Here is a 23,451-nt window from a genome sequence, read left to right on the forward strand (position 1 = left end):
GTGCAGAATTTTCCCAGTACACCGAGACCATTTCAAGATGGCAGTTAGCACACTTCTCCCAAATTTTGCAGGCTTCTGCTTCAACATGCTTTCACTTTTCTGTCCGGCATATTGAATGGCCTCACTCATTCTTTTTCAAGGGACATCACTTTCCCCAAGAACAACCTCTATGTTTTGCATGCTAAGCTCAGTTTGTCACACTATCTGTACTGCCTTTGTGAGAGTTAAATCTTTCCTCATTAGCAAGAGATAGGGTTTGATCTAGCATCCCGGCTACTATGCGATTGCATATTTATTCATTTCGGAGAATCCCGCAGTCCCAATTTTCTGCTAACCTGCATAGTTCATTTTTGAATGAATCCATGCATTCATCTGGTTTTTCTTTTGTCTTATTAAATTTTGCTTGTGCAATGATCATATTTTTTCAAATACTGAAGTCCGCAACAAATGCCTGGAGCACTTCATTGCATGAGCTTGAAGCCTCGACTCCCTATCTTGCCTGAAGGACTTCATTGTATGAGTTGAAGCCTCATCGATTCCCTGTCTCACTGTTGAATCATTTGCAATAGCCCCTACTACATAGAGTAAAGAAGTGACCTAATCCTTTTGTTCCTTCTTATGCAAACCTGAAACTGCTTTGTATCTGGAGTATCTACTCCTCCAATTGTCCCAGTGTTGAGTCTGTTGTGAGCCTTCAGTACTTCAGAAAGGTTCTGGGAGTGGCAATGTAGATGTAAGCTCTGGATCTGTTTTTGCTTCAGTAGTTTGGCTTGTAGATTGTGATCTGTGCTCACTGCAGTCTGGACTCTGGGTTTGTGTGTCAGCTTGCATCTGTTGCACCCACAATTCTGCACTCTCAGGTGAGTGTTCCATTTTTCTTCTTCTAGTCCTTTTTCCAAGGATTTCAAGATCTTTCAAGTCTGCAGTCTTCACATGGAGTTTTTTTGGATCTTTACGCTCTGTCCACTGCCACCATGTTTTGCCTTGGGTTCAGGGTCTAGATGGAGTATTTTTAGGGTTTGCCTGTTACACTAAGTGAATTGCTCATTTGGAGAACTGGTGCAGACACAATGGGCTGAATGTTCTCTTTCTGCACTGTAACAATTTTGAGATTCTGAACTCTTTAGGTCACATATTCACAGGAGTTTAGAATGCTATTCATTAGTTATTCATAAAAAAACATTCTTGTGTAGATCTATACATACATCTCAGTACTCTACACAAGGTTGTATTTTTGCTTCCCACCAGATCGCAGTGTCTTAGTCATGTGACATTGCTTCATAGTTGCCTCATTAGTTACATCAGTATCAGGTGCTCCTGATGTTAACCTTTTAATCTACAAATGTCACTAAGTGAATTGCTCATTTGGAGAGCTGGTGCAGACACAGCGGCCGAATGTCCTCTTTCTGCACTGTAATAATCTTGAGATTCTGAACTCTTTAGGCCATATATTCATGGGAGTTTAGATCAATTGACATAAAAGCTGCATTTCTGCATAACTTTCAGAGAGGAATGTTTCTGAAACCGCCTAAAGAGGCAAGTGATGCAGAAGGGACACAATGGACACTAAACAAATGCATCCATGGCCTGAGTGATGCTTTGAGGGAACTTTTCAGTGAGATCTGTTTTGCTTAAAATAGGCTGTGTTCAATTAAAAGCAAATCCTGAAATATTTTATTGGTATCATAAAGGAAAACTTTCAGACATCTTCATGATCCATGTTGATGATCTCTTATGGGGCGGTACTGCAGAATTTGAGAAATGTGTTACTAACTGGATGAAAGGGGAATTTCAGATTAGAATTCAGGCTTCTGGGGCCTTTAAATATAATGGTTTAGATATTAAGAAGAATAACTTTATATCAGCAATCCTATTTTAGAGTCTTATTCCCATTCCGGTTAATCATGCTGTCATCGGAGAAAGATGACATTACATCTAAAGAAGAGACCGAGCAGTTGCGGAGCTTGATTGGTCAGTTGATTGATTATGCACTCAGACAAGATTGGATGCTAGTTTTGATGATTTGGAATTAAGTACACCCGAAAGTTGAGGATGTTTTATGGGCAAATAAAACATTAAAAAAATTATATCTGGAGAAATGAGTGCTTAGTTTCAGTCCAAGAACTTTTTACAAATAACATAAAGCTAGTCATTTTTAGTGATGCTTCACATGCTAATCTTCCCGATGGGTATTTAAGTGCAGCTGGTTTCATAATATTTTTGATGGATGAAAATGGGAAATGTCCTTTTGCCTGGGAAGCTAAATAAAAGGGTTGTTACAAGTACTTTAGCTACAGAAACACTGGTTCTTGAGGAAGCGATGGATTACTTTCCCCCTCTTGGAACTCTGGTCCTTGCTGCTGTACAGTGTTATGCAAGGCACAGCAGACCATGTCATTCTGAAAAGCCTTGCTAATGATCCTTGAAGTGCACCCCCAGATTTGTCCACGCAGCTGAGTTGCATCTTCAGTATCCTGATTACTTGCTCAATTACAACTTTTCTGCTCCTGTGACATATGACTCCTAGGTGTCACCGGTGGGACTTCTCACAGGTATCATCAGCCACGTCCTTAAAGAGTAACTCTTGCCTCCAAGAAGCCATCATCTGACTCAGCTTTATGGTGTGAATTTGTGTGAGACTTGACTGGTGCAGGATGAATGCACCACAGTAGCTCCCTGGGTATCTTGCACAGACATGCATGAAGATCCTCTGGAGGTTGCAGGCCAACTGAGCATTGATGGAGTGGTATCCCTTTCAGTTGATAAATACATCTGGGTGATCTGTGCACACATGATTGCCAAATGTGTGCCTCCCTGGGCCTGTGGGAATCCAACCAGAACAGCAAATCTAAGCACATATGAACATATGAATTAGGAGCAGGAACAGGCCACTTGGAGCCTGCTCTGCCATTCAATAAGATCATGACTGCTTCATTTGCAATCTCAACTCCACATTCCCACCTACCCCAATAACCTTTCATTCCTTTGCTTATCAATAATCTATCTGCCTCTGCCTTAAAAATATTCAAAGACTCACAACCTTCTGAAAGAAAAAAATTCTCCTCACCTCTGTCTTAAATAGGCAAACTCTTATTTTTAAACAGTGACCCCTAGTTCTAGATTCTCCCATAAGAGGAAACATCCTCTCCCCATCCACCCCGTTAAGACCCCTCAGGATCTTGTATGTTTCAATCAAATCGCCTCTTACTCTTCTAAACTCCAATGGTTACAAGCCTAGCCTGTCCAATTTTGCCTATTTCTGGTGTAGTAAAACTTCTCTGAACTGCTTCTAACGCATTTACATCCTTCCTTAAATAAGGAGACCAATACTGTACACAGTACTCCAGATGTGGTCTCACCATTGCCTTGTTCAACTGAAGCATAACCTCTCTACTTTTGTATTCAATTCCCCTCACAATAAACAATAACATTCTATTAGCTTTCCTAATTACTTGCTGTACCTCTTATTCTGACTGGTCTCATCACCAGCAAAGTGCATGCAAGTGCTGGCCCTGGCAAACATTGCATTTGTTACCTGTGAGATGCACTTGTCGGCAGCAGATTGAGAGATTCAACAAATAGCATCATCAGATCCCTGCAATGAGCTGAAAGTGAAGAAATTAAGCATTGTGTTGAGTTTGATTGCCATTGGTAACATGCACCACCTGGTGCACTTGGAAGGAGGCCTTCTTTCAGGAGGCTTCAAAGGCCAGCAACTACCTGAAGAGAAAATCTGAGCCTCCTGAGGCACTGGTACTTGGTATTGTCCAGGAAGCTAATCCTTTGTCTGTAGAGCCTGTGTTTGGGATATTAGCTCCTATAAAAATGGAGCTTTGTGCCCATCACCTTTGTCCCACTGAGTGGCAGGTATTTGAGGAGTAGGTTGAGCCAGGAGCTTGGGTGAGAGCCTAGACTCTCATAAAAAGATTATCTGAGTTTGTTTACACATGTGCACATCCTTAAGTGGTTATAAGAAGTTATTTTTTTCTGCGATCTCTTTTGTCAATGTCTCAAAGTTTATTTGCACAAGATTAAGAGGTGTCAAGTGATTAAAGCTTCAGTTATTGATACTTTAATAGTCTGTTTGATTGACACTTGTATAGGGTGGTAGGAACACAAGTGTTTTTTTACAAATTGTGATTGGCTGTTTTTTTAAGCAATTTGACACAGGCCACTGTTACAGCAGAGTTCATTGATTCTGTACATAGTGTATTTTTTTTTAATTTGTTCATGGAATATGGGCTTTACTGGCTAGGCCAGCATTTATTGCTCATCCCTAATTTCCATTGAGAAGGTGGTGGTGTGCTGCAGTCCATGTGTTGCAGGAATTACCTACAGTGGTGTTAAGGATGGAGTTCCAGGATTTTGACCCAGCAACAGTGAAGGAATGGCAATATAGTTCCAAGTCAGAATGGTGTATGACTTGGAAGGGAACTTGCAGGTAGTGGTGTTCCCGTGCATCTGTTGCCCTTGTCCTTCTAGGTAGTCGAGGTTGCGGGTTTAGAAGGTATGCTGGGTGAATGGACATGGAATAACATGAGTTGGCATGGAGAGTGAGGGGCCATTGGGCATGAGTTGACATTAAGTTGTCTTGGGGCATTGAGATGGCATAGGAAGTGGGCGGGGGCTGATGGGGTGTGAAGGTTCGAGGGCCTAAAATTTACCATTTCCAAGAATTCGGGGCAGGCCTTTTAACAAGACCACCTTGGCACTTGGCAGTTCCTGTGGCTAGCTCTAATCTACTTCTGGGACCAGTGAGCTTGCTCCTGTCTCCCCGGACTGTAAAGGGGCATTTTATACTGAGGCGAGAATGCAGATTCAAAATGTTTCTTGACTCAAGCTGCCTGTCTCAGTAGCGAAAATCCGGTCTGCTACTTCAACAATGCATTCTGGCACAGATTTTCAGCCAGTAATAGGAACTGATCACTGTAAGTTCCAGAGGTGGTCTGTTGCATGGAACCAAAGCACTGGTATTGAGAAATGAAGCAGGTGGAATTCAATCTGCTCTACAGGAAGGTCTGTAAAGTAGATGGGATTCAATCTGCTCTACAGAAAGGTTTGTTTATGAGTCTAACCACAATTACTGCACAGTCCATTTCTTAAGCAGATGTTTCCCTATTGTTTCGACATTTGAAACACAACTATCGAATCAGTTAACAGTTATAGAGTGGCGCAATATGCTTGGCAAAGATTTTCATTCTTGGAGATAACTGGCATTGTGAAAGTACCTTTACCATATAGATTTCAGCAGTTCAAAATGGTCCACCAGCAGCTTCTCAAGGACAATTAGTGATAGATAATAATTGCTGCCCTTGTTAACAACACTTATATCCCAAAAATGACTAATAAAAAGAAACATAAGCCTAAATATGAACAAAGAATGCATGGTAACCCCCCCTGTCTAAGAAGGGAGTGAGGCAAAAGATGGGAAATTACAGGCCGATTAGCCTGACCTCGGTCGTTGGTAAGATTTTAGAGTCCATTATTAAGGATGAGATTTCAGAATACTTGGAAGTGCATAGTAAAATCGGGCAAAGTCAGCATGGTTTCATCAAGGGGAGGTCATGCCTGACAAATCTGTTAGAATTCATTGAGGAGGTAACGAGTAGATTAGACAAAGGAGAGCCAATGGATGTTATCTACTTGGACTTCCAGAAGGCCTTTGACAAGGTGCCGCACAGGAGGCTGCTCAGTAAGATAAGAGCCCATGGTGTTAGAGGCAAGGTACTAGCATGGATAGAAGATTGGCTATCTGGCAGGAGGCAGAGAGTGGGGATAAGGGGGTCCTTCTCAGGATGGCGGCCGGTGACTAGTGGAGTTCCGCAGGGGTCAGTGTTGGGACCACAACTTTTCACTTTATACATTAATGATCTAGATGAAGGAACTGAGGGCATCCTGGCTAAGTTTGCAGATGATACAAAGATAGGTGGAGGGACAGGTAGTATTGAGGAGGCGGGAAGGCTGCAGAAGGATTTGGACAGGTTAGGAGAATGGGCAAAGAAGCGGCAGATGGAATACAATGTGGGCAAGTGTGAGGTCATGCACTTTGGTAGGAAGAATAGAGGCATAGACTATTTTCTAAATGGGGAGAGAATTCAGAAATCTGGAGTGCAAAGGGACTTGGGAGTTCTAGTCCAGGATTCTCTTAAGGTTAACTTGCAGGTTGAGTTGGTAGTTAGGAAGGAAAATGCGATGTTGGCATTTATTTCGAGAGGACTAGAATATAAAAGCAGGGATGTGCTGCTGAGGCTTTATAAATCTCTGGTCAGACCACATTTAGAATATTGTGAGCAATTTTGGGCCCCGTATCTCAGGAAGGATGTGCTGACCCTGGAGAGGGTCCAGAGGAAGTTCATGAGAACGATCCCAGGAATGAAAGGCTTAACATATGAGGAACGTTTGAGGACTCTGGGTCTATACTCGATGGAGTTTAGAAGGATGAGGGGGGATCTGATTGAAACTTACAGAATACTGAAAGGCCTGGATAGAGTGGACGTGGGGAAGATGTTTCCATTAGTAGGAGAGACTGGGACCCGAGGGCACAGCCTCAGAGTAAAGGGAAGACCTTTTAGAACAGAGATGAGGAGAAACTTCTTTAGCGAGAGAGTGGTGAATCTATGGAATTCATTGCCACAGAAGGCTGTGGAGGCCAGGTCATTGAGTGTATTTAAGACCGAGATAGATAGTTTCTTGATTGGTAAGGGGATCAAAGGTTACGGGGAGAAGGCGGGAGAATGGGGTTGAGAAACTTATCAGCCATGATTGAATGGCGGAGCAGACTCGATGGGCCGAATGGCCTAATTTCTGCTCCTATGTCTTATGGTAGGGTGAACCTTGCAAAAACTGAAGTTTACATTACTAGGGTAATCTAGTTCATGCCAACCAATATGCTCCACTTAAACTTCCTCCTGTCTTTCCTCTATCAGAATAAACTTCTATTCCCTGCTCCTTATATGCTTATCTAGCCTCCCTTTATATTCGTCTGTACTACTTGATGTGGTTGTGAGTTCCACGTTCTCATCATTCTCTGAGAAAAACAATTACTTGTGAATTTCCTATATTTTTGGTGACCGTCTTATGTTGATGACCTCTAGTTTTGCTTTTCACCACAAGTGGAAACATTCTATTTGTGTCTATTCCATCAAAATGTTTCATAATTTTGAAAGACCTCCATTAGGTCAGCTCTCAGCCTTTTCCCTTCAAGATATGTATATCCCACATTTCTGCTTTCATCATTGCAATTCATTTTTGCACCCTTTCCAGTGTCTATGTTTCTTTTTTTAGAATATGGGACCAGAATTGTATAGGGTACTGCAGATGTGGGCTAACCAAGGTTCGATAGAAATTTAACATAATTTTTTGACAATTCAATTCTGCTGGGAATAAACCTTAGTTCTTGGTTTGCTTTTTAAATGGCCTTGGTTAATCTGATTCTCTACTTTTATTGATTTATTTATTAGTTTGGGACCTCTGTGAAGCTCAATTCTTTGTACTAGGAAAACCAGAGCAGGCACCTTCTGATTTTAGGCCAGCCTGTTAAATTGGCAAGATTATTTGATACATTAATCATGAGACTAGTTTTAAAAGCTGGCATGCCACATTAAATTGCCATTGTCCTCTTGGCCAGTCTTCTGGAATTGAGATAATTTGTGGGGAAGCTTCCCAGGGCTGAAGCTGTAAAAACGTGTTACAAGCTTTTGCTATTCTGGTGAACAGCAGCTATGCCTACATCATGGCTGTGGATGAATGCTGTGGAAATCTTAATTCTCCACAAGGCAGCTCAGTCAGAATACAACAGACGTGCTGGGTTGAAAATATATGATGAAGAACTTCCTTGTCAACTTACTAGGGAGTTCACCTTTGCAAAACAAGCATCGTTTTGAATGTTTGCCCAGACCCTTTGAGGGCAGTGCACCCAAACTACATATTAATGGCAACCATCTACATAAAACTGCTTGCTCTCAAGTAGTGTTATGTAGATGGTTCCCATTAATATCATGTATTGGGTAAAATAGACTGGGTAAACATTCAAACATGCTGCAATACCAAGAGTCCATGAATAGTCAGTTTGTTTGTTTCATATCTTCACACTTTTTCCCCTTTGGGGAACAGTAGGGAAGTGTTGTAAGAAGATTGTCAACCTGTTTGAACTTTTTTGTAGTTTCACCTCTTTCAGTGTTGACCAGTGTCAAATATATTTTTATTTCTAGATATGCCCCAGTTCTGTCTGGTACTAGAGACTGGTGAAGAGACAGCTGGAAAATGGCCTCAGTTAGCTTTTTTATCCACATCAGTGGCACTACAATCAGGTTGTTAGAAGTTTGGGTCTTATCGTGACTAGCTCAAGTAAATTATTTAAGACTAAAATTTAAGTGTGATCCTGCACTGCCCACTATTAAAATAGTTTAATCCGAGGGTGTAACAATGCGATCTGAAATGGAATAAAACAGAACATGCTGGAAAAACTCAGCAGGTCTGGCAGCATTTGTGGAGAGCGAAACAGAGTTAACGTTTCAAGTCGAATGTGACTCTTTTTGGAAGTAGATCCTGGTATTTTTCGGTGCATATCTTCAATCTTTCTACAGTCAGAAAGACTTAATTGTACAAGGCCTGATATGCACTTTTAAGCTGCTTTATTTCACAACAAATTAAGATTTAAAAAACAATTGTGATTGAACTCAATTAAGGCCCAATTAGTACAGTTGCCCTTTACAGAATAATGAACATACTACGCTTCAAAGTAGCAAAGGGTCATTTTGTTTGATTTAAAGTAAATTGTAAATTCCTTCCTGCAGGTTAATCTTCTGAACTTGGCCAAAGAATTGTCCTTGAAACTTGCAGATCAAAAATAAAACTGTCAATAAGTGTTCCTTGTTTTTAATCCTCTCATTCGGATAGAAAACCTGGGCTCCACAATGGCGATGAAGCGCGACATTTACAAAAAAAATAACCAGAGCTCGCCACGGTGAACAGCTCATTTCACATCATTAACTCACGCCTGCTCCTCCTGCTTCTGTTCCTCTCACCCCATCGGGCACACGTAGATGCGGGAGCGAGCAAAAGGCGGCGGTCTGAAGTGACGCGCACAACGCCCGCCCCAAATGGTTTTCGAGAGTTGCCATTGGTCGAAATGAACGCGCGTCGCTATTAAAGGGAGTGAGGCAGCGAGGCTCGCGCTAGTTCCGGTTCGCTGGGCGATCGTTGTGTTTTGAATCATTAAATTTGGTTCGGGTGCTCGGCGTTCGTGCTGAGAAGAGGCAGCGGCTCCGGCTGGGCCGAGAATGGTGATCGGGAGACGATGGTGTTCGAGTCTTTAGTGGTCGAGGTGTTGAACCGTTTCTTGGGAGATTACGTGGTGAACTTGGACACCTCGCAATTGCAATTAGGAATTTGGGGAGGTATAGTTTATGATCTGAGCGTCAGTTTTATATACAGTACCTATATAACGTCCGGGTGTTTGACAAGTACCTGCGTGAGCAGCTGCTGTCACTGGGTGTGGATCTCGGCACCCTAGCGAGGGAGTGACCCACCCATTAGGATCCTGCAGTAAAATGCACCATGGCAGGCAATTTTGTTATTAATAAAACAATTGATTTAAACAGTCTGCAATCAACCGAGAAATGTCACTTTTGCGCATTGATTATTAAAATGTTTCATGGCTGTTGCAAAGGTGCAAGTAGCTTTTTGTGCAAATGCTATTTCGGTATTGCATGGCTTTATATTCACATTTCAAGTCTTAGCTACTGCACATGCATTAGTGAAACATTTACTGATAATAGTCTATATTTAATTTGATAACGGAGGTATACGGAGAACATAACATGGGGTATGTTTTAAACATGTCGCCCATGCATTATATAGCAGTCTGCACGATATCTGTTCATTCCCTGTTTTAATGCTTCTCCAATATATGCAATGTGATGTATTAACTTAAATAAATGTAATCGTATACACATTTCATCCTTTTTGTAAAGGCGAATGTTGAAATAAAATTGAGCTACTAGATCGATTGAAAAAAAAGAAGCGCGCATAAACATTCTCTTCAAACTTGTTACTGGCTAGTTAATAGAAGAATGGCGTATAATCCGAGTTGTAAACTTTGAAGTCAAGGATTGCTTGATTTATACAGCCTGAAATGTAATCCAATTTCTTAGTTTCTTTTTCACTTTCGCTGAGTGTTGTGCTTTCTTCTTTGCAGTTATTTATCTTTGTGGTGTTATTGCTGTCATTATGGCTACAGAGTTGTTATGGTTCTGTCCGATCACTGGAAAATATAAATCGTTGTTTTGCAGTTCTGATTGGAGTGGACAGTTTAACTGGAAAGTAGTATATATTTTTAAAAAATCTTTCATTGATACTTAATATTCTATGCCAGATAAGTGACAAGGGCTGCTGAATGGTTTAAGCAGTCTGTAATGTCCTTGGGCCAGCATAAAGCAGGAAAAGCTTATTTTTGCTTCTAAGTGTGCGCTTATGGTTGTGCATACTTTATGTAAAGCAGCATGACTTCACCCCTAGGGAGTGCATTGGAAGGATTTGTTTGCGATCAGATATTATGACAAAATATCTGGGAATTAGTACTTCTGCAAGCTTGACTAGTATTGAGGTTGCTGGAAGCACATATGCTCAATTCATACATGTGAACTTAGATTGTGTTGGAAGCAGTTCAGAAAAAGTTCACTTGGCTGATTACTGGGATGCAGGTGCTATTTTATGAGGAAATGTTGTGCTAGTTGGGCCTATACTCATTGGAGTTTAGAAGAATGAAAGGCAATCTTATTGAAGCATAAGATAGAGGAGCTTGACAGTGGATTTTGAGAGAATGTTTTCTCTTGTGGGGGAATCTAGAACTAGTGGGCACAGTTCCTTTTTTATTTAAGACTGAGAAGCATTTTTTTTGAGTAGTTAGTCTTTGGAATTCTCTTCCCATAGAGTTGTGGAGGCAGGGTCATTGAATATATTCTAGGTTGAGTTAGACAGATTTTTGATTGACAGAAGAGTTAAGGGTTATGGGGACAGGCAAGAAAATGGAGCTAAGGCCACAATCAGATGAGCCATGATCTTATTGAATGGCAGAGTGGGCTGAATGGCCTACTCTTTTCTTATGATCTTATAGAATGATCCAAAAAGCTGACTGTGTTCAAAGCAGCCCTGGATGTAGGGTTGATGACACTTGAAGATAACAAGTTGAACTGAAAGCAGAATGGGACACAAGTTTGTCATAATTTTTGTTGGACATATCCAATTTTGGTTGATTCCTAGTGAAAATTTAAACATTTACAACAATCTAACTGGCTGATTATTCTATGTTCATACAATAATCATACAACAATACTATCTCATTAGCCTTTCCAACCATGTCCTTAGCCCCATAAACCCATTAACCCATTTAAAATAAATTGTTAATTCCCCCATTAAATTGTGGGCAGAGGAATACAATATAAACATTAAGCGATTGTAAACAACAATTTCTAATTTTATTTTGTCCTTGACCCTGTTGAAAAATACATTTTATGTGGAACAAAAAGCATTAAACACTGCAACTACAAAATTCTGCTAGTGACTCTTTTTTCTTTGAGTGCTCTTGGGTAGTCATGACTTTCTACAGCATGGCGTTTGCAACCCGTTTTGCTTTTACTTTACAACAGTGACTACCCCTTCCAATACAACTGACTGCAATACAAAACTACTTCATTGGCTGTAAAGAGTTTTGATGTTCCAAGGTTCTGTAAAGTGCTATATAAATGCAAGTCATTCATTCTTTTCTTCTGTCACTCCTTTGATGTGGATGTTGACTATGCGATTGTAGATAATGTGAGTTGCTACATGATTAATATATCGCAGTAAAGAAACATTTACAGATGCATATAAATCAGCTGAATACAGCTTTCTAAATTAGAGAACATAATCACATTTTAAAAGGCCAATAGATTTAACATTGCATAACAAAATTATAAAATAAATACAGATGGAGAAGCTATTGGCTATTTCAAATATTTTAGTGAGTCATAGCATAGTAATTAAGCTACTGCATGAGTAACCTAGAGGCCTGGACTAATAATCCAGAGATTTGAGTTCAAATCCACCACGTCAGCTGGGCATTGTAAATTCAATAAATTCAATCTGGAATAACAAGTTGGTATCAGTTATGATGACTGTGAAACTTCTAGATTGTTGTAAAAATCCATTTGGTTCACCATGTCCATTATGGGAGGAAATCTGCTGCCTTTATCTAGCCAGGCCTACCTGTGAATCTAGACCCACAGCAATGTAGTTGACTCTTAATTGCCCTCTGAAATGCCACAGCAAGCCACTCGGTTGTATCAAACTGCTATGGAAAAGTCGAAGAAGAATAAAATGGGATGAAACACCTGGCATCAACCTGGGCGTGACAAAGGCATATTTAGTTCAGTTGTCCTCACTAACATCTTGAGATTTGTGCCAACATTTGGAGAGCTGTCCCACAAATTAGTCAAGCCTGCCATGGTCATACCCACAAAATTGTACCTCTCACCCAATGTCCCAGCCATCTCATTCTTCAGTATGTCCTGTCCCTCTGTCAGGATAGACTCACCAACAACGGTGACACAGTGATATAGTCATGAAGATGACTTGTAGAGACAAAGTTCCGTCTTCATGCTGAGGTCACCCTTTATTGTTTGTTTGGCACTACCACTACTAAATGGGATAAATTTAGAGCAGATCTAGCATTTTAAAACTGGACATCCATGAGGCTCTATGGGCCATCAAAGGCAGCAGAATTGTATTCCATAACAATCTGTAACCTCATGGCCTGGCATATCCCCTATTTCTAGCAGTAGTGTAGAAAGCATGCCAGGATATAGCTAGAAATGAGACCTGATGAAGCTACTGCCCAGGAGAACATGCATGCTAAACAGCAGAAGCTGTGTGCTGCAGACACAACTAAGTGATCCCATAACTAACAGATAAGATCAAAGTTTTGTGATATCCAGTCATGATTAGTTGTGGTCAGTTGAACAACTAATGGAAGAAGGAGATTTCATGAGCAACCCATCCTCAATGATGGCAGAACCCAGCATATAGTGTCATTATGGCACATAAAGAGGTCCTTAGTCCATGCCAGCTCTCACTGGAGCATTCCAATCTGTCCCATTTCCCTGCTCTATCTCTATAGCCCTGCAAGTTTATTCCCCTCAGTGCATATCTAATTTCCTTTTGAAATCATTGATTGTCTCTGCTTCCACCACCACGCTTGTAGGCAGAGTTCCAGGTCATTACCACTTGCTGCATAAAAAGTGTTCTTCCTTGCATTCCCCTGTATCTCTTGACCAAAGCCTTAAATTTGTGTCCCTCTGACCTTGTACCATCAGCTAATGTGAACAACTTTTCTTTGTCTGTCTGATCTAAACCTGTCATGATGTTGTATGCCTCTATCAAATCTGCATTGCTCCGAGTAGATCAAACCCAGCTTGTCCACCCTAACCTTGTGGCTAAAATCCCTCATCCCTGGAGCCATTCTGCTAAGTCTCCTCTGCACTCTTTCAAGGACTCTCATTCTTTGTAAATGTGGTGATTAGAACTGGGCATAATATTCTAATTCTGGCCTAATCAAAAATATTTAAAGGATCAGCATAACTTCACTGCTTTTGTATTCAATACAGTAAATCCTCACTTAAGGCTATTCCTAAAATTTTTAAAATTGGACAAAGACCTTATAAAATGGCTGAAGCTTTGTCTGTCTGTGACCCTCAAACAAAATAAGCTGTCTGGCAATATCAGGTAAACTCTCACCTTGTTAGCTCTGAAGAGACACTAACCCGTGGGCTGCACAAACTAAATTCAAAGAGAACTGTACAAAGGCCATCTGCATTTCCTAACCCAGGTTAGCCAACCAGAGTTTACTCATCTGCTAGAACAAAGGACCCCATAACCTTCTGTTCAATTCTTGATGGTTAAATGTCTCAACCATCTTGAGGACCCAGATAAGGGATATATAGCCCTTGTCAAAGAGAATGTGGAGAGGTGGGAGTCATTTAACATGGACCTCTTGCTTGTGGAGCCAGTTATATTCCTTTGCTGTACTGGATACTCAGTCTGCTGTTTACCAGCCTACAAGCAGACTCACCAGAAAAGGGACTCTGCCCAGGCTGAGTCTCTGGCCCCATCTACACTGGGCTGGAACTTCTGTACTATCACCTACAAGACTGATTCATCTCTGCATGCCTACCTTATCGTGTGAAATCACCACCACCAGAAAAATGAATGAACCAGCATCGGTTTTCAGCCCGCTGACCTCTGTGAAAGACTACCTCGTTGGACTTTGATTTGGGACTCTGGAACTCATGTGAAACAATAATTATTTTCTGTCGTCTTTGCCCTGTAAATCTTTTTTTTCTTTATCCATCTTTTTACTGTATGAATGCAAAGGGGAAACATTGCGACCTGCCGCTCACATTTTGAGTGTGTCTAAATAAAGTAATCCTTTGAGTTCATCCTACTCAAATTTGCTGTGGGGTTATTAGTGGAAATTGGATCACATCAAAACTATGGGGCTGGGGAATGTGCCACCGCTTATAATGGGATAAGCAAATCAAAACGCCTTTCTGTTCATAGACGGATCGTGAGAGGAGAAATTAGTCCTGTTTAAATTAAACCACCCAATCATATCCATAATAATACCCTGTAAGTTAAAATACTTTGCTAAATTTCTATATTCATAAATCAAACAACTTTTAAAATAAATTTAAAGGAAATATACTAACTTATTTCACCAACCTTCCTGCTCCCCAATCCTCTGGCTCGCAGTCTATCTCGCTCCCTCACCCTCCCAGTCACCACACATCCTGCTCCCATTCGCCGTTTCCCTCTCCTGAACCCGCACTGTGGGCGAGGGCTTGGGTGATTAGTGGCAAGAGGCATGAAGAGCAGCTTTGAGTTGGAGGGTTGCAGAGGTAAGGGTTGGCAGCAACTGGGAGGTTTGGGAGCAGGAGTCAGCTCCATAATGGTGCCAAATGGGTGTCTCAATCTTATGTCAGACCTGGCGTGAAACAATGTTAAAACAAAATTCCAGATTCTAAACGTGAATACTAGCCCATTAACTCTGTAACGTTAAAGAGCGACGACTTAAAACGGGATAACTTAAAATGGGGACTTAACTTCTATTTATGAAGTCCAAGATCACTATCTTTTGGTAATTACACTCTCAATATGTCCTGCCACCGTCAAAGGTCTATACATATGAACCCCCAGGTTCTACTGCCCCTGCACACACTTCAGAACTGTGCCAAGTTTATGTTGCTTCTCCCTATTGTTATGATCCCTAGCTGAGGTTATCACTGGACAAGCCCAATCTTTGGGTGGAACCCAGCTTGATAGATCTTAACTTATTTGTTTGTTTAAATACAAGGAGGGGGTAACTGAACAGAGTCACCGGAGCCAGCTAATGAACTTTTTAACAGAAGCGTAAACCATTTATTAAACAAGAAAAGATGAACTATATTACAATACTCCTTCACCCACAACTATACTTTTTACAGATATATACAGATTTGTATGGATAACGCAAGTTACAAAGCTATCTTATGCTCTAATGTTCACAGTAAATACACAGTTCATGTAAACCAATAGGCACCACACCCTGTGGTCAGACGCACCACACTCTGAAACCAAGTGACAGATGCCACCTCAACCAGACACTCTGGATCTCTCCTCAACTCCCCCCAGACACTTGTCACACCGTGAGCCAACTGGTCTCACTACATTCCATCTTTCACACGAGGGTTGCCAATCTCCACTTTCCAAGAACTTGCCTTGGAATCTACTCCCAACCGACGCTTTCTCTCAGATGCCTTCCACAAGGGTTCACCTCCAGGGTTTCGAACTCTCTTCCGATGTTCCTCTTCCCTGGGTCACCACATGCATTCAAGCTGTCTTCAACGCACTCTTTCTCACCGACTCGGCTGTCAACAGTACACCACAACTTCACATGCCCATAGCAAAGAGTTGTAGACGTTCAGCTGTCTCTTTGGACCTTCTTGCCTCTTGTAAGCTTTTCTTGCTTTAAATCTGCTTTCTGCAGCTTTTGTCTCTCTAAATCTGAAGTTGGAGCCATTCTCTTTGCCCCTCACTCTTAACTTCATTCACAGGACCTTTTCCAGGTTCCTGTCCTTCTTTGACTAGAAGGTCTGCTTGGGACTTTTCCATGTTTCTGTCTCTCTCCTTTGGCCTTGGGACCTTTTTAGCTCTTTTGGAAAATCTCCCACTCTGCAGTTCCCCTTCCAGTATCCAGTCTCTCGAGTCCTGGTTTCAAACTGAACTCAAAACTGCTGTTTCCGTAGTTTTTCTTGTGTATGTCTGTGGGAGGGATCTGCCTCTCTGGACCCCTGTTGCTCGGCAACAGCCCAGTTTCTCTACTCTTGTTTGTTTAATTTAGCTGCCACAGTCCTAAAACACTTATTAGAAATGCAGACACCTTTTAAAGTGAAACTAAATCTCAATTTGACCTTTCTTAACACACTGATACAGAAATACAAATCAAATTTAAACATTAAAGCTAAGATTCATTCCTAACATCCACAAATACAAATATAACTTACTTAAACTGTCTCTATTTCCTAACACTATCCCTTAGGTCAAAATGCATCACCAAACACTTTCTGTATTAAATTCCATCTGCTGCTTGTCTATTTGTTATGCTAGCATATCTATGTCCTGTTGCAGTCAATTGGTGCCAAGTTTGGTATCATCATCACATTTCTCCAAGTTTGGTATTGTCATCACATTTTGAGGTTTTATTTTGTACTCCAATGTCCCAGGTTACTTATATACACCAAAAAAAGTAGTTGTTCCTGCACTGTCCCTTGGGAACATCGCCGTCCACCATGCTCCAGTCTGGGGGTAAAAAACAACCATTTACCACTACTCACTGTTTTCTGTTCTTAAGCCTATTTGGATCCAAGCTGACACTGACCCCCTCATTTCACAAGCTTCAGTTTTGTTAGCAAGCCTTTTTATGGTACTTCGTCACACAGTTTCTTAAAATCCATGTAGACAACTTATATTGCATTTCCATCATCTATCTTCTCTGTTACTTCATCAAACAATTCAATCAGATTAGTCAAGCACGGTCTGCCTTCTAAAATCCATGCTGGCTCTCCTTTTTAAATCAAACATCTCCAGTACCCGTTGATTTTTTTTTCCCCCTTGTTTATTATGTCTAAGATTATACCCACAACTGATGTTAAACTGAATAGCCTGTAATTACTAGGAATGCCCTTACACTCTTTCTTGAATGTGGGTGTCACATTTCCTCTGGCTTCTTTCTATATCTAGAGAAGATTGGGACATTATGGCAAGCCCTTCCACCACCTCCACTCCTCCTTGCTTTAGTAGCTGGCCCCCTGCATCTGTAAGCGCATATTACCCTATTTGTCCTTAATTGGCTCCACTCTGCCTCTTGCCACCTGCATGCTTACCACTCATATACTGGTAGAAGGTTTTTGGGTTCTCTTATGTTAACTGCCATTCTGTTCTTTCTATGCCAGTCTCATTTTCCTCTTCACTTTGAATCTCAACTTGGCCTGGTCCTTGGTAGAAGAATTCATATGGCATGCATTATACACCCTCTTTCTTTTTGTTTGTTCATATTCTCTATCTCCCTCATCATTAAAGAGTCCTAGCTTTGCTTCTTCCCCTTGTTGGAACGTACCTAGTTTTCATGTTATACTTCTCCTTAAAGATCATCCATTGTTTCATTGCAGTTTTTCCTGTCAGTCTTTGATTCCATTTTACCCTGGTTGGATTCCCCTCTTATTCTTATGAGGTTAGCCCTCTTATGTGGAAACTATAAACAAAGTAACCAAATTTACTGTGTGACCCTTGAATGAAGAAATTACCAACAAGATTTCACTTTTTGTAGCTTTTACTATAACATAAGTCCTTACCAATGCAAAGTACACATGCCATTAGGTAAATGATATTTCAAATAAACAAATAAATTTCACTTTAAATAGGTGATACAACAAATATACATGTTGTGCAGCCACAAGCATTCACATCACTCTCCACACAAACATGCACTACGTAGCTACACAGTTCTACAGTATTCATGCAGGGTGTGTTGGGATATGAGTATCGTTGGCTAGGCCAGCACTTTTCTTGCCCATCCCTAGTTGCCTTTGGTGGTAAGCCACCTTCTTGAACCGGTGCAGTCCATGTACTGTTTGGGAGAGAGTTCCAGAATTTTGACCCAGTAATAGTGAAGGAACAGCGATAACGTTCCAAGTGAGGATGGCATGTGGCTTGGTGGGGAACTTGCGGATGATGGTGTTCCCATGCATCTGCTAACCATGTGCCTCTAGGTGGTAGAGGTTGTGGGTTTGGAAGGTGCTGTCGAAGAAGCCTTCGTGAGTTGCTGTAGTGCATCTTGTAGATGGTATATACTGCTGCCAACGCGCATCAGTGGTTGAGGGAGTGGATGTTGGAGCTGGTAGACGGGGTACCAGTCAAGTGGGCAGCTTTGTCCTGGATGGTGTCGAGCTTCTTGAGAATTGATGGAGCTGCACTCATCCAGGCAAGTGGAGAGTATTCCATCGCGCTCTGACTTGTGCCTTGTAGATGATGGACAGGCTTTGGGGAGTTAGGAGGTGAGTTACTTGCTGTGGAATTCTGAGTCTCTGTCCTGCTCTTGTAGCCACAGTGTGTGGCTGGTCCAGTTCAGTTTCTGGTCAATGTTAACCCCCAGGATGTTGCTAGTGGGGGATTCAGCAATGGTAATACCATTGAATGTCATGGGGAGATGGAGATGGTTGGATTCTCTCTTGTTGGAGATGGTTATTACCTGGCACTTGTGTGCCACGACAGGTCAGGAGTGTTGTCCGACAACCAGCTTTCACCTTCGAGTTTCACAGGTATGATTATCGTCAGTAAGGCATACCTCTATGACCCCCCTCTACCTTGGGGCAGGATAATCCTAGTGGTGTAACTTTCCAGATTTCCATTTCAGCTGACCAACCAAAAACACCCTGGTTCATGGTTTGGCCACTTCTGGGGAAAATGCCCAGCTCTTTAGCAGCTCTGTGCTATTCTCACAGCTTTTTAGGTTTCGGATCTTTTTAGCCAGCTCGCACAGTACCTCCACGAGCTCCTGCCTCCTTTTCTGTCAAACAGAAAAGCTGACCGCTTCCCAAGAGTGATTTGCTGCTGCTTCTCAAGAATTCTGTGTTCCTCTTTCTGTCTCTGTCTGCTTTCTCTTTGTGCTGATCGCCTTCACCCTCCAGCTTTTTTACGGCTTTCCTTTCTGTCTGCCAGTCATACGGCTTCTTTCTTAACTTCCTCCTTGTTGGTCAAGGATTGCCAGGTCACATGGGCCAACATTTTATTATCCAAGAAAGTTACAATTGATTCCTTTTATAATTGATACAAGACTTTTTCAAACATTCTTAAAAACGATTACAGATTCCACAACCTTTAAAATTACAATTTTCTTTACATGCTTCTGGGTCAAAGGTTCTACTTTAGAATGTTCCTTGCTCTTCTCCATTATGTATCTAAAGTTTATGATGATCACTATTACCCAAATATTCCAACACAAACACTTGGTTCATCTCGTTTCCCAACACCAGATTCAGTAATGCCTTTTTCCCTAGTCCGATTGAGAACATACTGGTCAAGGAAGTTCTCCTGAACACATTTCAGAAATTCCTCTCATTCCTCTCGTTCCTTACCCTTTACCCTAACATTAATTTATCTAAATCTCGATTGAGATAGTCTCCCAATATCACAACTACATATTTCTTCCACACTTACTGTGATTTTTTTTCCTACAGATTTGCTTTTCTATCTATCTCTCACCATTTGGAGGCCTGCAGAATACCCCCAGTAAGAAGATTTCCAAATGGATTCTGTCCTTGCTGTTGAAGGTCATCCTCTCTTTCAGGTCTTTGGTACCACAGCTGGAATACTATTTGCAATTTTGGTCTCCATATTTAAGGACGGATATACTTGCATTGGAGCAGGACAGTGAAAGTTTTTTAAAATTATTCATTCAAGGGATATGGGCTTAGCTGCCTAGGCCAGCATTTATTGCCTATCCCTAATTGCTCCTGAGAAGGTGGTGGTGTGCTGCTTTCTTGAAATGCTGCAGTCCATGTGGTGTGTAGGTACACCCACAGTGCTGTTAGGGAGGGGGGTTCCAGGGTTTTGACCCAGCGACAGTGAAGGAACGGTGATATATTTCCAAGTCAGGATGGTGAGTGGCTTGGAGGGGAACTTCCAGGTGGTGGTGTTCCCATGTTTCTGCTGCCTTGTTCTTCTAGATGGCAGTGGTCGTGGGTTTAGAAGGTGTCATTGAAGGAGCCTTGGTGGGTTTCTGCAGTGCGCCTTGTTGTTGGTGTACACTGCTGCCACTGTGTGTCGGTGGTGGACGGAGTGAATGTTTGTGGATGGGGTGCCAATCAAGCAGGCTGCTTCATCCTGGATGGCGTCAAGTTCCTTGAGTGTTGTGGGAGCTGCACTCATCCAGGCAAGTGGGGAGCATTCCATCACACTCCTGACTTTTGCCTTATCGATAGTGGACAGACTTTGGGGAGTCAGGAGGTGACTTACTCGTCGCAGGATTCCTAGCCTCTGACCTGCTGTTGTAGCCACAGTATTTATATGGCTAGTCCAGTTCAGTTTTTGGTCAGTGGTAACCCCCAGGATGTTGATAGGTTCACTAGGTTGGTCCCTGGGATGAGAGGGCTGTTCTTGTGAGAAACTGAGTAAATTGGGCCTATATTCTCTGGAGTTTAGAAGGATAAGAGGTGCTCATATTGAAGCGTACAAGATTCTGAATGGGCTTGACAGGGTAGACATTGAGAGGTGGTTTTCCCTAGCTGTGGAAATCTAGAACACCATCTCAGAATAAGGAGCCGGCCATTTAGGACTAAGGTGAGGAGAAATTCCTTTACTCAGGTTTGTGAACTTTGGAATTCTCTACCCCAGAGGGTTGTGGATGCTGCATCATTGAATACAGCATATTTAAGGCTGAGTGGACAGATTTTTGGTGTTTCAGGGAATTGGGGGATATGGGGAACGGACAGGAAAGTGGAGTTGAGGCCGAAATCGGGCAGATCAGACTCGACAGGCCATATGGTCTACTCCTGGCTCCATTTCCTCATGTTCCAACACCTTAATCAGTTCTGCCACTATCCTTTTTGAATACGTTGGGTCCTTGGAATATTAAGGACCCAGCCCCCACCATTTTTTAACCCATGACATCATGTGCCCATGTGGCTATTTGTGCTTTTGGCTCGCAAACTGTATTTACGGCGCTGTGCGCTTACATATGTGCTTTCTGAATCTGTCATTGTATTGCTCATAGTCTTTCTTAATCTGCTAACTAATTTGGTACTACTTCCTTTTCTAGTACAACCCAACACTTCGCTTCTTTATGCACCTTTATTCTTCTTTTCTAATTCTATATGCTGATGCCCATCCTCCTGACAATTTAGTTTAAACCCTCCCCAACTATACAAGTGAACCTCCCTGCGAGGGCATTGGTTGAGTCCTGGTAAGGTGCAACCCATCCATTTTGAATAGTGCCTCCTGTCCCAGAACTGGCTCCAATGCCCTAAGAATCTGAAGCCCTTCCTTCTGCACCATGCCTCAAGCCATACATTGGTCTTCCCTATCTTCCTATTTCTACTCGCGCTGGTGCATGGTACTGGGGGTAATCCAGAGATTATTATCTTTGAGGTGCTGCTTTTTAACTCCCTCCCTACTGCTAAAAGTCTGACTGTAGTACCTCAATACTTGCCTTCTATGATGTTGGTACTGGCATGTACCACAACATCTGCCTCACTGCCTTTACCCTGAGAATATTTTGCACCTTTTTGGTGATGTCCTTTACCGTGGCACCAGGGAGGAAACTCAACATGCAGGCCTCACGATGGTTACAGAAATGCCTGTCTGTTTGTCTACCCGACTATGAAATCTCCTATAACAACTGCATTTCTATTCTTTGCTGTTCCCTCTTGTGCAGTCTCTTGGTCTGGACTCCACTTCAAGGTGTCAATACTCTCAGCTGAATCCAACTGAGTACTGGCTTGAGAGTGACACATACCTCAAGATTCCTGCACTTCCTGCCTTTTCCTAGACTTCCAGATGACCACCTATCTACTATTTGAACTCAATCTGCCTATGGGATGGCCACTCCTGCAATGCATAATCCAGGAAACACTCAGCTTCTCTGCTCCACAGTAATTACAGCTGCTCTCAAGCTTGGGAACCCTAATCTTGAGGTGAAACAACTGGAGAAACCTCCGACAGCCATGCTCCCCCAAGATACATGAGGTGTCCTGAAGCACCCATGTAACCCAGGAATTGCAAGCAACAGGTCTCTGCTTGCCTATCAGTGATCTTAAAAAAAAAAGGAAAAGCAATGTGCCACAGACAAGGCTGAAGTGTTTGCACTTTTGGCTGAAGATGGTTGCAGTGTGGATGATTCATCTCTGCCTTATCCTGAGGTCCCCACCATCACAGATGCCATTCTTCAGTCAATTTAAGAGCAAGAAATGGTTGAATGAACTAGATACAATAAAAGCTGTGGGCACTGGTAACATCCTGGCAGTAATACTGAAGACTTTATGCTGTAGAACTAGCTGCACCCCTAACCAAGCTGTTGCAGTAAAGATACAACACTGCCACCCATCTGACTAATTGGAAAATTTGCTCCGTTATGACCTTTCCACAAAAAACAGGACCAATCCAATCTGGCCAATTGCCACCAATCATCAGCAAAGTGATGGAAGGTATTGATGATCAATGCTTGATGATCAATGCTTGACATCATCCATTACCTTAAATATTTACTCCCTCCATCACTGGTGCACCATGGCTGCCCTGTATACCACCTACAAGATGTGCTACAGCAATTTCCCAAGACTTATTGACAGCAGCGCTCCAAGCCTGCAACCTCAGCACTGAGTAGAACAAGTGTAACAGGTGCAAGTTCCCTTGTAGAGCACAATTTATCCTGACTTGGAAATATTTTACCATTCCTTCACTGGGTGAAAGTCCTGGAGTTCCCTCCTGAACAGCACTGTGGAGTATCTTCACTACACAAACTGCAGCAATTCTAGAATATAATTCACCATTTTCTTGAGGGCAGTTAGGAATGGGTAGTAATGCTGGCTTTACCAGTGATCTACACATCCCACAAATAAAAAGAAAATTCAACTATAAATACCCTACATTGCTCCATCACTGTATCCAACTGATACTCACTCATTTGGTAGTACAGAACTTGAGTATTGCTGAAAAAAAGAGACATGTCAAAGCTTGTACTCAGGACAGTTGCAAGAATACCAATATAAGGGGAACGCAATAATTTATACTGTATGAGGAGAGGGGGCTGATTGACTGGCAAGTGGACTCTGAGTCCACTTAGTGGACTCACTACAGTATAAATTGTTATACTGTAACAATTTA

General features: G+C 41.9%; 1 protein-coding gene across 5 annotated transcripts in view; it reads left to right on the plus strand.

The window, feature by feature from the left end:
- Positions 1-9,158: 9,158 nt before the first annotated feature.
- vps13a (vacuolar protein sorting 13 homolog A) overlaps positions 9,159-23,451 on the plus strand; it is a 523,321-nt gene continuing 509,028 nt past the window's right edge. For all 5 annotated transcript variants that reach the window (XM_078567491.1, XM_078567508.1, XM_078567499.1 and 2 more), the window contains exon 1: positions 9,159-9,398. In XM_078567491.1, coding sequence (XP_078423617.1) covers positions 9,299-9,398 — 100 coding nt within the window. In that variant the 5' untranslated portion in view covers positions 9,159-9,298. The remainder of the gene's footprint in view (positions 9,399-23,451) is intronic.

This window comes from Cetorhinus maximus, chromosome 2 (assembly GCF_964194155.1).
Source record: "Cetorhinus maximus chromosome 2, sCetMax3.hap1.1, whole genome shotgun sequence".
Lineage (NCBI taxonomy): Eukaryota > Metazoa > Chordata > Chondrichthyes > Lamniformes > Cetorhinidae > Cetorhinus > Cetorhinus maximus.